This window comes from Pezoporus wallicus, unplaced genomic scaffold, assembly GCF_028554395.1.
Source record: "Pezoporus wallicus isolate ANWC-B61680 ecotype Strahan unplaced genomic scaffold, APGP_CSIRO_Pwel_v1 contig_3568, whole genome shotgun sequence".
In the NCBI taxonomy this organism is placed as follows: Eukaryota; Metazoa; Chordata; class Aves; order Psittaciformes; family Psittacidae; genus Pezoporus; species Pezoporus wallicus.
In genome coordinates this window covers 847,305-866,747 of record NW_026637826.1, presented here as the reverse complement: position 1 = coordinate 866,747, position 19,443 = coordinate 847,305, and the positions used below count along the sequence as shown (strand labels likewise).

The 19,443-nt window shown below is 43.4% G+C and overlaps 1 protein-coding gene across 4 annotated transcripts in view; it reads left to right on the top strand.

Annotated features, from left to right (window-relative positions):
• Nucleotides 1-16,912, top strand: part of MAPKAPK3 (MAPK activated protein kinase 3) — a 113,294-nt gene extending 96,382 nt beyond the window's left edge. For all 4 annotated transcript variants that reach the window (XM_057407691.1, XM_057407693.1, XM_057407695.1 and 1 more), the window contains 9 exons: nucleotides 3,113-3,252; nucleotides 4,043-4,107; nucleotides 6,220-6,299; nucleotides 7,980-8,103; nucleotides 9,632-9,707; nucleotides 9,884-10,008; nucleotides 11,823-11,908; nucleotides 14,489-14,569; nucleotides 16,089-16,912. In XM_057407691.1, the coding sequence (XP_057263674.1) occupies nucleotides 3,113-3,252; nucleotides 4,043-4,107; nucleotides 6,220-6,299; nucleotides 7,980-8,103; nucleotides 9,632-9,707; nucleotides 9,884-10,008; nucleotides 11,823-11,908; nucleotides 14,489-14,569; nucleotides 16,089-16,247 (936 nt within the window). In that variant the 3' untranslated portion in view covers nucleotides 16,248-16,912. The remainder of the gene's footprint in view (nucleotides 1-3,112; nucleotides 3,253-4,042; nucleotides 4,108-6,219; nucleotides 6,300-7,979; nucleotides 8,104-9,631; nucleotides 9,708-9,883; nucleotides 10,009-11,822; nucleotides 11,909-14,488; nucleotides 14,570-16,088) is intronic.
• Nucleotides 16,913-19,443: the final 2,531 nt, after the last annotated feature.

Sequence of the window (19,443 nt, the reverse complement as noted above, 5' to 3'; positions counted from 1 at the left end):
GAAAAGCTTCGAGTATGGCATGTCTCTTGGGTTTGTCTTGTTTTGAAGTTAGGTCAGTTCATGATCCTGCCCACAGCCCATCGTGACAAGCTGTGACTCAGCCAAACTGTGTGGGAATTCTAGAGGGATGACTGGGGACTCCTGGAGCTGATAGTGTGACAAACCAGCATGAACCACAGTGCTGCAGAACTTACCTGTTCAGAGCTACCTCCGCACTTGTGCAGATTGTCAGAGCAACTTGGTCATAGTCTGCTCAAAGCTATTGCAGCAGTAGAAGCACAGCCTCTCTTCAGGCTCAAGAAGGTGGCAGAATGTCCATTTATGTTCTTTGCAAGTGTGTTAAATACTGCAGGGCCATACTTTCAGTCTGTGGTTTTAAATCGTCACCTAAATTTTGTCGGAATTGGTGTTTTCAACCTGCCTGGCTTTCATTTTACAGGTGTCTGCATCTTTAAGATGTCTTAAAAGGTATAGTTAAGGCTTCCAGTTTTAGACATAAGGAAAAGATGTAACTTATTTTTAAGGCTCAGAAGGAGAAATCCAAAGGTTAACAGTTGGTTGATATATCAGATGTTGCTTGGTATGAGTATCTGCTCTTTATTTTTGCATTTCCTTTTCTCTGCTTCTCCAGGTGTCATCTTGACATGAGTACATTCAAACTTGGCACTAAGGAGTACATGAAACTTGCTTTTAGGGGTGGAAAAAAGAAACTGCAGCATCCTTGTGTGTATCGAAATGCCTTGTAAAAGCTCTTTAGAAAGCGAGAATCCAATTCTGTGTAGCAATTTTCGTAAGTGTTTGGTGCAGACATGAAAAACAACACCTCTGCACACTGTAGAAGCACAGGATACACAGCTTATAGTGCAGTTAATGTTTGTAAAGAGGATGGTTATGTCTCATTAGTAGCACAGGATAGGTGAGAAAGTTTTGAAGCTCAGAAGTGGCATTAATCCAGTAACATCCAAGCAGTAGACCCTGTAATGCTTTTCTAAACGGCCTGGTTAGTCCTGAGAGTGTTTGGGCTTTATTGTTGCACATGTAATTTAATGAACTTTTAAAAGAGACCTCTAGGCAACAGCCCAAACTCAGAAGGGCGGAGGGGAAAATGCTGATAGACAGTCCCACTGAGCTAGAACACAGTGGCTGTGAAGGAAAAGCTGCTGAATGGGCTGATGGCTGAAAGAAGTAAAGCAACTGGCTTGGACTTGCTAATGGGCTTTTTGTCCAAATTGGAGCCATCTCTTTCTTTAGGAAGTTATTTGTGTTGGAAATCAGGCCACAGCCAGGCTGGAGCAGGAAGGAAGAGGCGGATAGTGATCTCAAAAGGGTGTGCTTTGGGTGCAGAATGACAGCTGTGGAAGAAGTAGGTTGGCTGCGAGGGCATTGAACTTGGCAAGAAAGCTTCTTCAGCTCCTTGCACTGCTGCAGATCTGGCGTCATGCTGGAGCCTTTGGAGCAGAGCTGAGGGAGCCTGCAGGGCGGTCACGGTGGTGGGGCTCCCTGCCCCTTCACTGCTCCTGAGGCCACTCATGCCTTCCTGCAGCCTCTCTGTGCTTCACAAAAGTGCACTCAGCAGAGGAGTACTTGTCACCCTTTTCCTGTTCCCAGCCTCAAAAAGGGGAGAAGCCTCTTGCCTTCTGTCCAAGCGGTTCCCAAGCGCTTCCCCAGCATTTTGTAACATGTTACAGGCCTTTCCTGCCTGGTTATGGTGTCTGTTGCTGAAAAGGATGTTGAAGCACCACTGTAAGTTTAGGGCTGTGGTTTGGTTTGGGGTTGGTTTTTTTTTTCCCCCGGTGACGTAAATTATATTGGAGTCAATAAAGAAACCAGAATTTGCAACTCTTTTCCTATAAGTTTCCCTATATTGAGAGGTGCTTGTGACACCATTTGTGCCTTAGCTTGGCAATTGGGTAGAAAAACAGTCCTAGTCTGATTCATTGGTCCCTAATGACAGGTTACATGTTAATACTTGTTTTCAGCAATTACACTGGAGTTGTGTTTTGACTGAGACCTGATAGCAAACATGAATGAGAAGAGCTTCAGGCCAAGGCCCAATAGTGCAGCAATGATACTTTTTGTTTTCTGTTTGAAAACAGTATCATTGTGTGTCCCCCAGCGTTGGTGTAGTCCTTTTCCAAGGCTAATAGATCAGAGTTGATTGTTCTTGGCATCTTTTTTATTCTGTTTCAGTGCATTTAACAATGCTTTATATACCATCAGTTTTGTTGCTACTCCATCATTACAATTATCATTACTATAGGGCATAAAGTACCAAACTCGGATCACAGCTGTATTGTGTAGGAACCATACAAATGTGCAGAAAAGGGTGTCACAAAGAGTTGGTGGTGTCGAGAGATGACGCAGATGAGAAAAGACATGATTCAGCACAAAAGCTCCATTGCAGGATCTGATGCAGAGCAGTTCTTCAAATAGGCAAGGACCTCTTGTGTACAACCTTGTATGCATTTCCTGTGGACAAGGTTGCAGAATCAGGAAGGATGAGCTCTTACCTCCCCTCTAGAGATTAGCACCTTTAAAACAACCTGGCCTTGCATGTGACCAAGAAAGGTGTTCAAGCATCTAGATAAAGGTCCCTTTCTGACCCTCATGGGTCAGGGTCAGATGGGGTTCTGATGGGGTCAGAAATTTGGTAGTATTTAAGCATGTTCAGAGTCAGTGTGAAGGTCCTCATTGTTTTAAATCTCACTGAGCTGAAGGGATCTGCAGTGAACCTAGAGGTCTCTTTTCCGGGCAGGTGGGAGGGTTATTGTCCTTAGCAGAGGGATTCTTCTCTGTTGGCAAGTGCTGCAAACAAGTAGGAAAACATTGTGGTTTCCCATCCACAGGTGGGATTCATCTGAGATTTGAGATCTCTCCTTACTGCCACTCAAGGTCCTTCCAGTTCCAAGGGACCAGTTGTTTCTGTGTTCCTCAATCTAGGAAGCCAGACAGCCCAGAGATAATGAAAGTCTTATGATGGATTGTCATCCTTTGGCTGGAGAAAGTGCTAAGAGTAGCTTTTGCCCCCATCTTTGAGCTCAAATACCTGTAGGTGCCAATTTAAAGCAGAATGATACTGCCTGACTGACATTTGTCTCCTATTTCTTTACAGCTCCTGTATGACAACCCAAAAGCCCGTCAGGAAGTCGAGTATCATTGGCGAGCATCAGGGTGTCCCCACATTGTCCATGTTCTGGATGTTTATGAGAATATACATCATGGAAAGAGATGCCTCCTCATTGTCATGGAATGGTATGCACCAGCAGCAGCCTTCACCAAGCATTGCCCTTTGAGGGCCTGGAGGGAATGGGGGAATATGTTGCCTTAGGTGGCAGCTGGGTGAGCTTTCTCAGCAGTGGGATTTGGGTTTGCACAGCAGACCTTTTGCTGTCTTTATGGAACTGGTAGGGAAATGTAGAGCTGCTTCAGCATCTTGTGTGAGAAACCTTAACTGAAAGTAAGTTTTCCTTGTAGTCCGTGTCAGTTGTCCTCATTAAAGCATTGACTTATCAATACAGTCTTAAGAGATACGTCTCTACAAATATGATGAGCTTTGATTGTGATTGTCGTCGATTTCGGGTGTAAATCCAGTGATCTGACATGTTCCTTTCTGCTATTATTTTGACTTGACCTCTAATACCACAGTTACTGTTGTCTTCACTGGGGACAAATTATCTTTGCTTCCTTCTTTCTTTTTCTTTTCTCTCCAACCCTTACAAAAAAACAGCCTCCCAGTGCCAGCATATCTGACTTCCAAGCTTCCTTGGGACTGGGTACATTAAACTGAAAGCATCAGAACTCCTTGGTCTTGTTTTCAGTTTATTGTTACTGTTTTGTTTTCAGTTTATTCCATATCAGAATGGCTTTGTGCATTGATTCAAATGAGTGTGATGTTCAGGAAGCATTGGCATAGGAGGCAGCATGTAATCTTTTGTAATCTGTTCCTGCTGTGGTTGTGTGTGATTCTGTGGATGCATAGTCAGATGTTAACTTGGTCTTTTCTGCTCTTGTAAGGTGGGCTTTTTTGTGCTCTTTGTTTCAGCATGGAAGGAGGAGAGCTGTTTAGCAGGATCCAGGAGAGAGGAGATCAAGCTTTCACTGAGAGAGGTGAAATTCACACGTTTAAAATTGAAGTTTGTGAAAGATTGCTTCTCTCGTTGTGTCCCCTTGCTTAGTTCCCTTACAGGATTTTTTTCTTTGACTTGGATAATTATTTATTTGTTTTCTATTGAGCTCCGTATTAAGCAGTTATTTTTCAAAATTTGTGAAGATCAGGAATTACCAGAAATGACCAAGTTCAGGCACAGTGTGGAAGGTTTAGAGGAAAACTCTTCATACAGATCTGCTCAGCTTCTTCATTTCTGAACCACCGCAGCCTCTGTTGCTCAAGTCCCTGGTCTCCTGCCAGACCACCTCTAACATGATCAGCACAGCTCCTGCTGTGATTTCTCTTCTGGCTGCCCCTCAAGCAACATCACTGTGCACAGCTATACTGTGAGGTGATGAACATAATGAGCAAATCACTTTCGATGAAACATCTCTTAGTCAAGGGTTTTAAGTACTACTTGAAAGGAAGTGTTATTAGCCACACCGTAAACAAGTCTGCTTATCTATACAGGGACTACGTGCGAATTGAAAGACCTCCTATGAGTCAGTGACAGAGCTTGCCACAGACTAGTCTTGCCATTTTTATTCTCTTAGCTATATATTATTTGCAGAGTACCACAGAGGTACTTGACAGTGGTTCTCCTCATCCAGTCACAACCGATAAAAGCTTGTTCCTGCTCAGGAGTAAAATTGTTAACGTTTGTAACTAGCATCCTGATAAAATGAAGACAAATTTACACCTGAACTTATAAATTACTGTGGCTGTTCTGCAAGTCTGGTGTAGGTGCCAGGGATTATTAATTTTTTTTTTAGCCTGTGTTTTGCAGCCTTTAAGTGGTATTAGAGACTTGTGCAGGGAAAATGAGCATTTTCAGGAACTTTACTTGTTCCTCTCCAAAATGCCGAATTCCAGGAGGGAAACTGGTTCTGTGATCATTAGTGACTCCACTCTGCTAAAAACATGATTTTTCTACATTAGATAGCGTTGTATAGCATTCTAAATACTTACTCAGAAATCAGCTGGGAGTCTTAAACAGCAAAACCGCCTCCATTCTTTCCTGAGATAAATGAGCCCAGTTCCACTGGATTCCCCAGGTTCACTGGCTGTATATGTATCAGCCACAACTTCCCATTAGGAGCTAGAGATTGTGACCTGGGCCAGGAAGGAGGTTTTTCCCTGAAGAAGATGAGTGTTTGTGCCTTCTGATTGTCCTTGCCCGAGATGGTGCAGTTTCAGTCTCAAGCATGTAAAAAAAGGTTCCAGGTTGCAGTATGAGAATTTCTAACTCTCTCTCACTGCTGCAGCTGAGGTTTCTGCCTATGCAGAAAACAGAGGATCCGGTTAAGTTGCTAATCGTTTCCCTGTCAGCAGAGATGTAATATAATGCTCACTTGATACAATGGGAATGTCACTCCTCCCTGCTCTGAAACCTTTCCCTATGTAACTGAACTCTTCCAGGCTTTGAGAGTGCTGCTGCTGCAAGGCAGCTCACCAAACACTACAATTTCCCATTGGGGTTACACTGAATTTTCAAAACAGTATTTCAAGGTGGCAGTTTGGGCTTTGCAGAATTGAACTGATGATTTTGTTTTTCCTGAGGAAAAAAACTTCTAAAGGCAGTGAGGAATAAAGACGTGACTGATCCTAAAATTGCTGGGTTGTTCTGTTGCTCTACTTCTAGAAGATCTGTTAGATCCTCCTCTTGCCTATTACTCCTGCACTAGAAGCTGAGAGTGAAACTTCTGTCTTGGGCAGTAGAGGACATGTCCTGGTGGGGGCTTCTTTCTCCTCAGTCTTGCATGTGGCTTGCATACCTGCTCTGCTCTTGCTGCTTTTCTGGCGAGCAAAGGAAACCCAGCTTTACAAGCTCATCAAAAGCAGGATCTCAACGGTTCCGTTCGATGCCTTCTCAGGAGGAGCAGCCCAGGAATTAGGGGGAATGGTTGCCTGCAAAACCAAAACACAGCTGTTAGGGCTAATTTTAGGTTTTCTAGTCTTGACGCTAGCCCTGTATTCCAGCAAGCTGTTTGTAAGTCGTAGGCATTCCTAGGCATGTCCCTGAGTTACGGTGGGAATGTTAATGTGACCTTTCTCTAAAATTGTATTTATAGAGGCCTCTGAAATAATGAGAGACATCGGGACAGCCATCCAGTATCTGCATTCAATGAACATTGCCCATAGAGATGTCAAGGTGAGGCCTGAAGGTGTGTGGACAGGGAGAAAAAAGCATAAGGTAGAAAAATAAATGGGCATTGGTGGTTTAAATATACCTAGGAGTACAATCAGGTGGTCCAGGTGTTCCCCTTCCTGTGCCAGCATGAGAAGGGATCTCTTCACCCCTAGTGTGCAGCTAGGTAAAGGTCAGAATAGTTGTATGTTAATGCCTTCCAGTTGTGTACAGGATGCAGAGGAATTTTGTAATAGATGATTAATTAAAAAGCCTGCAATCCAGTTAATTAACAAGAAAATAACATTGCCAGAAGTAAACTTATACTGGATGCTATACCTCGATGCACAGCCTTTACCAGGTTTTAGCTGGTTTTAGGATCCTACTTGTGTAAAAAACAATCCATACCCCCCAAACCCACAAAACAAACAAAAATTCCCCTTTTCCTTCAGAAACAGGAGAGCATGCATGTGTGGGAGGAATAATACCAATTCCATGCATCCAAACCACTTTAATAGTGTATGTAAATGTTTGGGAAAATGGGGAGTTTCCCAGTTCCTACCAAGGGTACACAGATCTTGTCGTGGAGGTTTGACAGGGTTTGTAGTGTCGTGTTTGGTTTCATTCTGTGAAGAGCAAAGGCAAGAGAGCTGCACTGAGGGGGTTTCAGCGCAGTGTTGAGGCAGTGGGGTGGAGAGCAGGTTACATAATGGTAGACTGAGGCACCTGATTGATTTTGCAGCTCTGAGTTTCTGAATTCTCTACAGATGCTTCTGTGCGTTTAGCTGGAGGGAGAGCTGTCATCGCTCGGTGTCACTGAGTGGGATGTTTGAGGGTTCTTTAGGTAGGAACTGGAGAATGACTGAACAGTTTAGACTAAAAATCTGCTCACTGTTGTGGAGCTGTGTGCCATTGCCTATCCCACCATGGAAACCAAAGCACTTAGCCCCAGACACCTCCTAACCACAGTCAGTGCACTCCCATAGAAATGGTTCCAGTCCTAAATCCTGTTTTCTTTCAAGTCCTTCCTTCTGTATGTCCCTAAACACTAACATGAGAGAGGCTGTAGCTTCCTTAAAACTGAGAAACTGGAAAACAGGTTCAAACAATTGCAGGTTCTGGAGATGTGCTGTTGTCCCTGCTCTTGTGCACAAGCACTTGTATACTTCCCTCTGTGCCACTTCTGGTTTTGGAGAGCCTTTATGGAGCGTGAAGCTAGAATCGAGTTAACCCTGGTTTCACGTGGCAGAGGTGGGAGGTGGGGGGCAGGAAGGAGGCTGTGTCTGTATCAGTTAATTCTGATGGAGTTGTGTTAGTTGTTCATAGAGAGTTTGGATGATGACTTCTCTTATCTTCCACACTAGCTACTTGAATGTGGTACAGAGTGTTGTCAGATCAACTGGTGTGTTGATCAGACAGAACAATCCTAGAACAGCATGTAAATTAGAGAGGGGTTCAAGAATCCATTGGACCTGATGAGAGTCTTGTGATTTGCTCTCCTAAATACCACGTCAAGGAGGATGTTGATCCTTAGTCACAGCAGAAATGCTATGTGTTGGGAGGGTACTTTCTGCATGGTATGGTGGGGGGTGTGGGAGAAGTAACAAGACACAGATCCAGGCAAGCAAGAATGGTTTGATCTCTGAGCTCATTAGAGGTATCTCTTCATTGTCCATTTTATCCTTTCTTTTGGTGGTCTTTCAGCCTGAAAACTTGCTTTACACATCTAAAGAGAAGGATACTGTCCTCAAACTCACAGACTTCGGCTTTGCCAAAGAAACATCTGTAAATGCACTGCAGACCCCCTGTTACACTCCTTATTATGTGGGTAAGTTATCCAAAATGCATTGGTTTTGTCTTTCATTCTGTCATCCACCCCCTTGTAGTGGGCCCTGTGGACTGTAGGAATGGATGGGAAACCTTCTATTGCGGATGCAATGTAAAGAGGTAGCCTGCAGAATTTGAACTGGGGTCCAACCCAAGCCTAGTCTGGTTCCAGTACAGGTCAGCGCTCCTGCTTTCTTCCTTGGTTGCAGAGAAAACAGCCTTAACAGGGGACACAAATGAGGATCAAGGAGAGAGAGCATGTTGCCTCTGATTACACTTTGAGTAATCCTGATGTTCTTTCTGAGTGATGTGATAAAAGCCACAGTTGAACTCTGCTTCATGGTTGGTTGAGTGTTTCCTGGCGAAACTTTCCTTAGCCTAACTAGTGCAATAGGAGAGAACCGGGAGAGCACTGCCTCAGCTAATAAAGCTTCTTAAAGCTGGCAAATGTAGGAGTTACTAATAAAAGACAAATGTGACTTCATCACAGCTAAATTTTTGCCTGTATTTTGTCCCAAGACAGGGCAGTGTGTGATGAAAGCCATAGTAGGCTGTCCTTTCTGCCCTCATTTTAGAGTACATTGCTTTTGGTCTTTGAGTGGATAGTCATTTTCCATATGGTATGACTGAGGCAGTCCATATTTGGAATTTTGTTGGAGAGAAAAAAAGGCTTTTTTTTTCATTATTATTTTTGGAAGAATTATTTCTACTCTACAATGTAAGTTTTATAGGTTTTTTTCTATTGAAAAATATTGTTATTCACTGTTAGCAGCTAATTACAGTAGCAGGATTTTTTTTCCTGATGGTTTCTTCTATATTTTTGCAAGATGGGATTAGTGATAAAATGTGAAGGAATTCACAGATCCAGGGTTTTATGCCTTTATATTTGTTTATAAACAAGCTGACATTTCCCTTCTCAACACCTTTTTATAAACCAGCATGATTGCTCATATGTCTAGAGAATCATTTTCCTCACAAAATCAAGCTCCCTGCCAGTTCACCTGCCTCAGGGGAAAGCAGAAGCATCCCCTCTAAATGGGTATCTCTATTTTTTCGTTACTTAGTGAAAAATATAATACTCTGGAGGCCAAAGTAAAATAGAGTGCTCTGTAGCTGCTGGAGCTAAGCACACTCCAGCTAGGTATCATTCAAAAGTTTATCACAGCTCAAATAGGTCTTTTCTGTTCTGATTTCTGGAACATATGCTCCTGCCTCTCTCGGTGCAGTGTCTCCCTGTACACATTTAGCTATAGCTCCTTCTGCTTTTCTGTAATCTTAGTACTCTCTTGAGCAGAGAGACACTAAGGTGAAGAGTAGGGCATTTTACCAACTCCATTCCTCCTGGTTTAAAGCTGTATCAGATGTGTTTAGGAACTTGTCAATAGAAAGTACCACCCAGTTCCTGCAGTGAGTTGCAGTTTTCTAATGCATCCGCTGCTTGTTGTTGAAGTGTGTTGCTACTTATAAGGTGATGAAGATGACAGGCAACATCTGGTGCTCTGTTAATTTCTGGTTTTAATCTTCTTCAGCCCCAGAAGTCCTTGGTCCTGAGAAGTATGACAAATCATGTGACATGTGGTCGTTGGGTGTCATCACATATATTCTGTAAGTATTTGGAAAGAGGCTCAATGAACACAAGGACACATCTTGTCAAATCTGCACTTGCCAGCAATTAGTCACTAGGATCATGCAACCTGCAGAAGAGTACGAGCTTGTATGGGACTTTGTAAGAGCTGAAAGGACTTTCTGAGTTCTAAGAGTTCTCTTGTCCACTCTTCCAGCCTGTGTGGGTTCCCTCCATTCTACTCAAACACTGGTCAAGCCATTTCTCCAGGCATGAAGAGAAGAATTCGGATGGGGCAATATGGATTTCCCAATCCAGAGTGGGCTGAGGTATCAGAGGAAGGTAATGATGAGCATGTGGGTGGTGGTGTGCTTCTAAAAGCCTGTCTTTGGTTATGTTTCCTTTTGGTTTAGAACTTAAATTATTACTTGTAAGGTGATACAGAGAATGACTGGAACTCAGATCCTGGCAGCAAACAGTGCTACAGAAAGTAAATGACTACTGCAAACTTCCAGATGGCAGCTAGTGCTAGTGAATGCTGAGATTAAACCCTCTGGAAACAGAAGTCTTTAATCCTGAGAAAGGAGGCTGTCAGGACAGCTGCAATGCAAGCTGAGCTGGAGGAAAGGCAAACTGTATTAAGAAATTATTCAGTCTTTGCCCTCCTTGGTGATGCAGCCCGCAAGGATGGCAAGTTTTCCTGCTGTTTTTTTGTGATGTGGGAACCTGCCAGCCACCACTTAAATGAAGGTCAACAATTTATTTTGTATGAATCGTTGACCAAAATCTGCTGCTGTTCAGCTGTGACTTGGATGGGCTCAAACCAATGTCCTGGAAGTGGATGTTTTTGATACCCTGTTATTCTGACATCCTGGTAAGCTGGAAGTCTCACGTGCCTTTCCTATTAGAGAGGAAGGTCAGCAACCTCTGAGCATGTCTTTCTAACAAGCCCTTTACATTGCTGTTGCTTGCATCCTGTTATTGTCTGCTGTTTAGCAATAACAAATTACTGATCTGTGGCATTTTAACCCCTCATTGGATGTCATGTCTGCATGTACAGCACAGGCTACTGAGCCTTAGTAAGGAAGATGTTTTACTTGGAGGTTTCTGGCTTAATATTTTGACTGGCTTGGCTCTTGTTCTTATTACAGCAGTTACTAAAATTCTAGGGGAGCTCAGTGAGAGAACATGCACTTGGAAAATTTGGAGGGTTTCTGTGTGCTTGCTGAATGAAGATAGGTGCCCTCTACCTTTAAACCTATTCAGTCAGCTAGTTTGTGTCTTTTAGGATGATCAGGCACCTTCAGCAGACTGCTTCTTTTCCCTCTTCTGTACTTTTCTTGTCATGCTATTCTTTAATCATTCCATCAACTATGGAGACTTCCTCTGAATTCCTCTCCAGCTTCTGTAATCATTTTAATGGGTTCTTTCTGTGGTCCCCTCCTTTTCTTTCTTTGTACATTTTAGATTCTAGGTAATCTCTACTGCAAAACTCTTGCAGCCTCACTTGACAAACTTGTACCTCTGGCAGCTCCTTACAAGCATTTAGTCATGCTGCATTTGATGTTTCTGAAAGAGAACTCTTATTCAGAAGGTTTTTTAGGTTATCCCAAGGAAGTTATGTGTAAATCTAAATAAAATCTAAGCAAAGCTTGTTTGTGCAATCTGTTTCTTCTTTGTTGTCCTTTTAGTGCCCTCTGGGTTGTCAAAAGTATATTGTCCTTTTCCACAGCCTGTGCTAGTTTTTGTTCTGTGTCATTTCTCAAAACATCAGCTTATGCATTCATTCAGCCCATAATGCCAAGCTTGTTAGCATCTTTCAGACAGGCAGCGTGGCAGCTTTCTATTCCTGTGTTTCTCTTTTTCTCAAGTTCTTGCTCTCCACAGTTGATTTGGTGATGTAGATAGCATAGCTGGAATCCCCACTCCTTTGTCTTTCCTTCGTACCTCTTGTTTTGGATGCTTTCTTGTTCTGACTCTTTAAGCATAGTAGCCTACCACACTGTACATGGTTTCTTAACATGCTAATAGCCATAGGTAGGTGTTTTGAGTTCTGCAACATTATCTTTCTTCATTTAGCAGGTCTTTGCATTCTCAAGGTTATTTGGGAACACAGCAGGAGGCTACAACATGCCTTTGTTGGTCTTGTTTTTCAGCCAAACAACTGATTCGCCATTTACTGAAGACTGACCCAACGGAGAGGATGACAGTTTCTCAGTTTATGAATCACCCTTGGATTAATGTGAGTTTCAGATCTCTTTTCCTGAGATGAATTCTTACTTGCAGAACTTACTGTGCTATGTGGAGCTACATGTACTGCTGATAGCTCAATTAACTTACTGTGCCCTCCACAGAGGGCCATCTGCCTGAAGACCCACAATTTTTGGTGTTACTAGAGGTAATACAGAGAGACACCCACAAGAGCATTCTTGGAAGCAAAAGTCGAATGTATGTGTATCTCCTGTGAGCAGGCAGTCACTGTTTGACTCTTCAGCATATACATGTGTTACTCTCTTCAGAAATACAAACTCTATGTACTTACTTCATCAGGGCAGGATTTGAAGAGAGATATTATTAGTGGTCTCAGGCACCATTGTGCATGGCTGTGTTAGCCTGAACACCGTCCTGTGCTTAGTGGGGATTCTCATCCTTGGCAGAGTTTGGAAGTGCTGGAGGGAGGAGTCAGGGTCTCGGCTTAGTGCCCTGGGAGAGATTGCCAGGTAGGGTGGTACACAGAGCTATTAATGGTCCCAGCTCAGGTTTCATTCCCTGGCTTGGTTGAATTTACTTTTCCTTAAAAAATATTTTTGGGTTTAAACCCCCCCCCGCCAAACAAACAACTCTAATAATACAGTATTAATAATTTCAAACAAGAGACAGGAGTCCCAGGAGTTACCAGGCTGAGTTTCAGGGTATCATCTCTGCTCTGCAGGTGTCACTCAAAATAATAGCTTGTCCTTCTCACATTTGTGCCTGAAAGGACACCGTTCTTGTTCTCACTGCCCAAAAATCATCAGCCAGGAGCAGGAGCACGTGTACTGCTGTTCCTCCCATAATGCTTTCTCTGTCTTTGCTGACCCTCAGAGGTAGGTGCAGAAAGAGGCAGCATTTCTATAGTGTCTCTTGGAAGATCTGAAAGCCCTTAGAATGATACAGAAATGTAGCTGTGTAAGATCCCAATGAAGGAGATTTAGAATTGGAAAAGCTGAGAAACTGAGGCTACAAAAACTCCCTAGAACTAGAACAGAACCTAGACAATGTTTCTGTCCTTTCTAACCAAATAAAATTGTAATCACTGTTAAGAATAAATACCTCCAGCTTTAAGTGTTTGAAGACCCAAGAAGGAGGTGTTTCAGAAGTCAGCAGGCGATGAATTTCACAGAATGAGTGCCTAATAGCTAAGGAAGCTACCACCTACAGTGACACATGTTACTTGAAATATGCATATAACCAATTAATAAGGAGGAGATTAGAGACAAGGTCTATAGATTCTGCTGCACCAAAGAGCTGGGCTAGAATACTGTTCCTGGAAGAATGCTCTAGGAGCTGCAGGTTGGCATTTTTTATTGCTGAACCTATTGTTCCCCTGAGGCAGAGGGAGGGAGGGGGAAAGACCAACACAGTGAATGCCTGTGTTCTTCTTTTTCCTAAATCCTAAAGTGGGAACATGTTGGGAGTGATGCCCTGCACAAGCAGGGAAGGAGGATGTTTGTCTTTCCTCTTTTTTATTTTTATTTTTGTCATTAAATGGATACAGAAGTATTATTGTGGACTGTGCAAAAATTGGCTGTTATCTTGTAGGTAAGATTATTTTATCAAGTAGCAGCTCACACCAGATAGGAGGGCACCTGCAACACCTCCTCAGGGACACTACTAAAGCCTGTCAGCTGGTTTTCTATTTCTCTCATCCCAGCTGGACTTGATGGAACTATATCTGGACAGCTAGGAGCCTTTCCAGAGCATGCAGGATTCATGATTTCTTCTTCTGTAACTACTGCAGTGCTGCTGTTAGCTCGGTGGTGTCTAAGCACTGCCTCCAGTGTAATGCTTATTTTACAGTGATGTGTACAGGAATCTCCTTAGACTTTGTTGATACGTAGCTATGTCTGGCGTAGGATGCCAGTAGACAGCAAGTTTGGGTAGAAAGCATAAGGAAGATAGAATATCCAAATGAAATTACAAGGCTGGTAAGAAAATGCCATGATTCTTGCTGAATTTAGCTAGGGAACTGTCCTTCGTGTTTTAGAAATTGTACTATATTCTAATTTAAAGTATCTGCTGATCTTCCATGGCAATTGAGCATAGATCTTGGTTTTATGTGGAAGAGCATCTCAGGTGATTCATTGTCTTCTGAACTGTGCCTTACTCTGAATAATGGTATAATTTCCCCTTTTGGGCACATTTATGATCTGATAAACTGGCAATCTTAGTTAATGTATATGTACAAGAAAATAGGTCCTAACACAAATCCTAGAAGATAAAGGTCAGTTAACCACTTTAAAACATTGGCTAATGAATAGTGAAATGCCAGGTAAAATCTAAAATGAACATAAAAATTTATCCAACACTTGGCTGAATTGGAGGGGAGCAGAGTCAAAGAAACTTGGCACTGATTGCTCTTTAAAGATACTGTTATGTGGTGACTACAGTCCTTTTCTACCTCACACATGACTTTGCTTATAGAGTGCTTAAAAGCATGAATAATGAGGGCCACTGAAGGACATTAGGTAGAGCCTTATGTCCTCCATACACATAGGCATGAGCAGTTACTTCCCAAATGTGATTTTGCACACCCCTTGTTTTGTGTTTTCCCTTTTCTCAGAGATCAATGGCAGTGCCACCAACCCCTCTTCATACTGCACGGGTCCTGCAAGAGGATAAAGACCACTGGGATGAAGTTAAAGTGAGTCAATCTGTAGTTCAGATTTCTTGAAGTCAAGTCTGGTAGGAGATTAGATAGGCTGGCTTCTCCTTGATCCTTGGAGATCATGGCTAGTTTGAATACAGCCATGTTTAACAAGGGAAGCATAAACAGTCTTGGTTAGAACAGTAGTGTATGCAACTGTTAAAAACCAGAATGCTATTTGAGCTTCATCTGACATCCTTGCAGCTGTGCCAAATGTCACAGGTATTACTGATGCTACCTGCTGAGCCCCTGTATGTGGTTACAGAGGAGAAGGGACAGTGTTGTGGGAATTTCAAGTTTGTTAAAGTGAAGTGAAGAATATGATGGAAATGCAGGGGACAGGGTGGGACGGTTGAGCTACATTCTGGTTTTCTGCTCTGTTCCTGTATTGTAAACCAGCATTGAATAGCCTTAGCCTTGTGATGACATGGGAGGGGAGAAAAACAACGTATCTATCTTTCCCTTAGTCTAACCAGGTGCCTCACCTACAGTTTGTAGTGATAACAGCTGAATGCTTCCTGCAAAGTGAAACTATAGAGCAGACTAAAAGTTGTTTGCAAGCCTTGACTCTTTCCTGCTGGCCTTTATCAGGTTGGCATGCTTTTACAATTAGTTCTGAATTTTCTCCACTTACAGTGCTTGGCATGTTGGTAATTGCAACATTCCTGAGGTGTATTTTACTGATTACTGATTTTATTTAAATTACTGATGGATTTAAATGGATTTAAATACGATTACTGATGGCACGGATGTACCCTTCCATAGCTCAACAGGCTCAGGTGTTGAGCTGTGTAATAGTAAAATTTCAGAGACCTAGGCAACTTTTGCCGCCTAAGTCAAAGAGATCAAACAGATCTTTTGACTCAGCCTTCTTCATTTCCATTCTTGTGCTTTGTCTAGGTCCCAGAGGTATTCCGTTGGGCCACCGACATTCCCATAATATTTAATCATTTTCCCTTTCCTGAGCTAAATGCCTAGATGTTCGTTGACATCTTCTTGTTCACAACCTAATCTAAAAGTTTTAAATTTGCCTGCAATTAAACATTAACTCAAACTAAGGAAGCATGTGAATTTGAAGCACATAATTTTAAGCAACTTGATGTGGGCTCTTTATTCCAGCTCCTGCTACCCTAGTTTGGTGAGAGAGCAAGGCAGGCAGCGTTCCGAGTCTGGTACAGGCAGTTCCGGCTCAGAGGCTGATGGAGGCCCAGAGCCAGGCAGTAGGAAATGCTGTGCATAGAGACATGGTGGAATTTAGGCCAGTGGAGTGTGGTCCTGCGTGCTCATGTATGAAACACTGTGTGAATAGTTCCTCCTGAATGAGTCCATGAGTAGAACGAAGCCTTTAGTCACAGTCCACCGCAGCAGGAAGGGCTCAGCTATTTCTGGCCGTCGTGTAACAGAGGGTTCCTTTTTGTACATTCATCTCCTGGCAGTAGTGCAGTAGTGGAGGGGGGGAAGTGGCTGAATGCTCAGTGCCTCAGGGATTTCAATACATTGCTTCCTTGGTTTACAGGAGGAGATGACCAGTGCTTTGGCTACCATGAGAGTGGACTATGATCAGGTGAAAATCAAAGACTTGAAAACATCCAACAACCGCCTCTTGAACAAACGCCGTAAGAAACAGAAGCAGGCAGGCACCTCTTCTGCAGCCCCGGGGTGCAATAACCAGTGAGAAGCCAAGGACCTGTGGGTGGAGGGTAGAACTTTAAAAGGAACAACTGAAAATCAGTCTGATCAACTCAGTCCGTACCACAAATCTGGGCAATGAGATCAAGAAGAAGCTATCCTGCCAAGAGGGAGCAGTGTGAATGATTACATTTTTCTAACTTGAATTGGGGCTTTGCTTTTCAAGTCTAACATATATGACATGATTCTGTTGCATATTGCCGGGGAAGGGACAGTAATACCAGAAATGTTACGGGTTTTTGTTCTGGCTTTGATACTGTTGGATGAGAGGAAAGATCAGGTGGAAGTCTCAGAATACTAATGCACTGAGGCCTTAACAGCCATCTACAAGAGTAACTTCTGCTACTGTTTTCAAGTTGGGAATAGAAAAATGCCAAGTGTTCTGCTAGGAGAGTTCTAGCAGTTCAAACATGAGTAGTGAGAACGGAGAAAAATGTCACTGCTCTTTATGCAAGTAGCACGGGTGCAGCTCTATTATGGATGCATCTGGACAGCATTTCATGTTAGAGTTGGTAATAGTCAATTATTTCCAAACTTACCTCCTATAGTTACAGAATATCACCTCTAAACAGTAATCAGTTATTCCTGTTGCAGGAAAAAAGCATCCATACATTTCCATTTTTATAAAGTCTTCCTCTGCGCTCATGTGAAGATTTGAGTTTGTCTTGGAGTCTCATTTGATAACATGTAAGTTTTCTAAATTGTAACCATTGTGTCATGTCTGTGCCAGTCACATCCCTCTCTTGTAATGTTTTTAATTTAAATAGTGCTTTATGTGAAGAGTTTAATAAGGATTGAATTAGTTGAAAGTATCCTGCAGAGAATATTGCTGTTCCTCTTGGATCCATAACCTCTAGGGTGTGCAGCTGGACATGCAATTGTATACAAGAGACTGCTCTAGAAAACAGACTTCTGAAATTCGGGAAGAAGTGGTAAATGCATGTCCTGTGAATAGACCCTGGTGTCTGCCAGCATCCCTTCTGGTAATTACCTCCAGGTCCTGTGCCTGACATCTGCTGATCATAACAAGTTTTGTGGTGCTGGGGTTGGGTTTATTCCTGGGGTCAGGGAGGGGAGGATGCTACTTTATTTGCAGTGCTTTGTCAGTGTTTCTGCATCCAAAGATTTTTGCCACTTAAGAGAAATCACCTTTGAGTATAACCACCTATTCCCCCCCCCCCCCCCATCTTTTGTCTTTGTTTTATGGGATTCTAGCTTTGGTTTGCTGATTTGTTTTACTTTGTGATCAAAATAGCTCCTCTCATTGTATTTTGGTTGTTTGGGGTTTTTTGGGTTTTGGTGTGGTTTTTTTTTGAAGTTGAGGTGAAACAAATATTTGTGAAAGTATTATCAGAGTCTGGGGTGAGAATCCTGTGCTTCCAGTGATGCAGGCAAAAATGCCATGGTGGTAGGCACACAGGGTACTGTAGTGGTAATAGGCTGAGAAGAATGTTGAAGGTTAAAAAGGAAAACAAGGCACCAGAGAGGATCCTAATTGCCACGTCTGACTGCCAAACAGATTTGGTCACCCCAACAAAGATCACCTCAAGGCTTTGGACATTTTCTGGTGAGCCCTGTTCCCATCTTCAGAATGTCGGATGAGACTTCCATTCTTCTCTGTGAACTGGCCCTAGGGTTTTATAAACTGATTTTAATAAATCATGTTATAACATTCCTTCCTCCTGTCATCCCTGATTTGTTGAGATGCTGCAGAATTTGTATTGCTTTGTAAGGTACATCTGTGTTGAAGGTGATGGGAAAGGGGAGAAGGAACGTGTTCAGTGATGTTCGTGTTCAAAGGCTGCCCAGTCTGGAGTGGGTTTTAAGATGACAAGGATTTGGTTTTAAAATCAGCCCCTGCAAAACTATGTTTTAAAATTATTTTGTGAATATAGGTATTTCTGTGATTATAGTGTGTTCTTATGTATTACCCCTCTGAATTATGCAAATATTATTCACTGCCTATAAATTATAGCACATAAGAGCTGTGACATGTTCAGGGTGCAGCAGTTGACATTAGAGCCAGATCCAAGTTTCTGCCCCTTTAGCCCAATTTTTGAGGGTGCTGAGTACATGACTCCCACCTTCCCATCTCTGTGCCCCACCTGGGCAATGCATGCTCCCCCCTGGCCTAGTTCATAGGGCAACCTGTGCATAATGCAGGATGTCCTGGCTGCCTTGGGTACTGAAATTGTTGCAGCCCATGTTTCTGCTACTGTCTTGCCCAGAGTTTGAGCAGGGGCACTCAGTTTCCAGTTGGCATCTTGTCAGTTTACTCTGGAGCTTGAAGACGTGTCTGTTCCGGAGCAGTTTTCCATGGGGAGCTAAAAGCTCACTGGGCCTGATTCCTTCCTGTGGGGCTCCAGCACTGCAGCTCACAAGCTGGAGTGATGAAGTGATGAACTTGGGGACAGCACCTTCAGCTTTCAGTCCCTGTATAGTAGAACAATACCATCTCATTAAATTTGGACTAATAGTTCTTGCCTTCTACCCTGCAGTGACAACACCCAGGAATACCGTAAAGCCCAGCGAAAACCTGAGAAGGGCCTCAAAATGGCAGACATGGAAGTGTATGCAAGTATTGTACCAAAGTGTGCTTATTTTACTGAAGAAAGGAGGCAGCTCCTTGGGAAGCTGGGAAGCATCTGAGCTGCAGTGTACGCATCCTCAAACTGCCATCCAGCTTGTGGCACAGCTGCCTCCTGTGGCACAGTAGGGGCAGGGGTCAGAGCTTCGCTCTCGTGTTAACCATGTCTGAGCCAACTGAAGCTCTGAGAATCTGCCAGGGCCCCGGTCTGGGGGCTATGTTTGCTGCCACCCCTTCCTGGGGGTGCACATGTGCCCCCAGCAGCGTTTATGTCTCTGGACACGTCTGTACCTCCCTGCAGACACCCGTGGCAGTGTGTGTGTGTGTGTGTGTGGGCACAGGGCAGCCTCCACTGCCTGTGTGCCCCTCTGCTGCTGCAGAGCCCTGGCTGCTGCGCTGGGTACCGGGGCTCTCCCGAGAGCTCCCACAGCTCCTGTAGCTGGCATCAATCAGATCCAAAACCTGCGGGATCTCGGGCTCTGTGTCACATTCGTGCTCTTGCCAAAGCCTGCAGGGAGCCCTGCCTAGGGCTAGCATGTGGGCTTTGGCCCTGCAGGAGCCTGGAGGAGGAGGTTCATGTGTAGTTGTGCAGCAG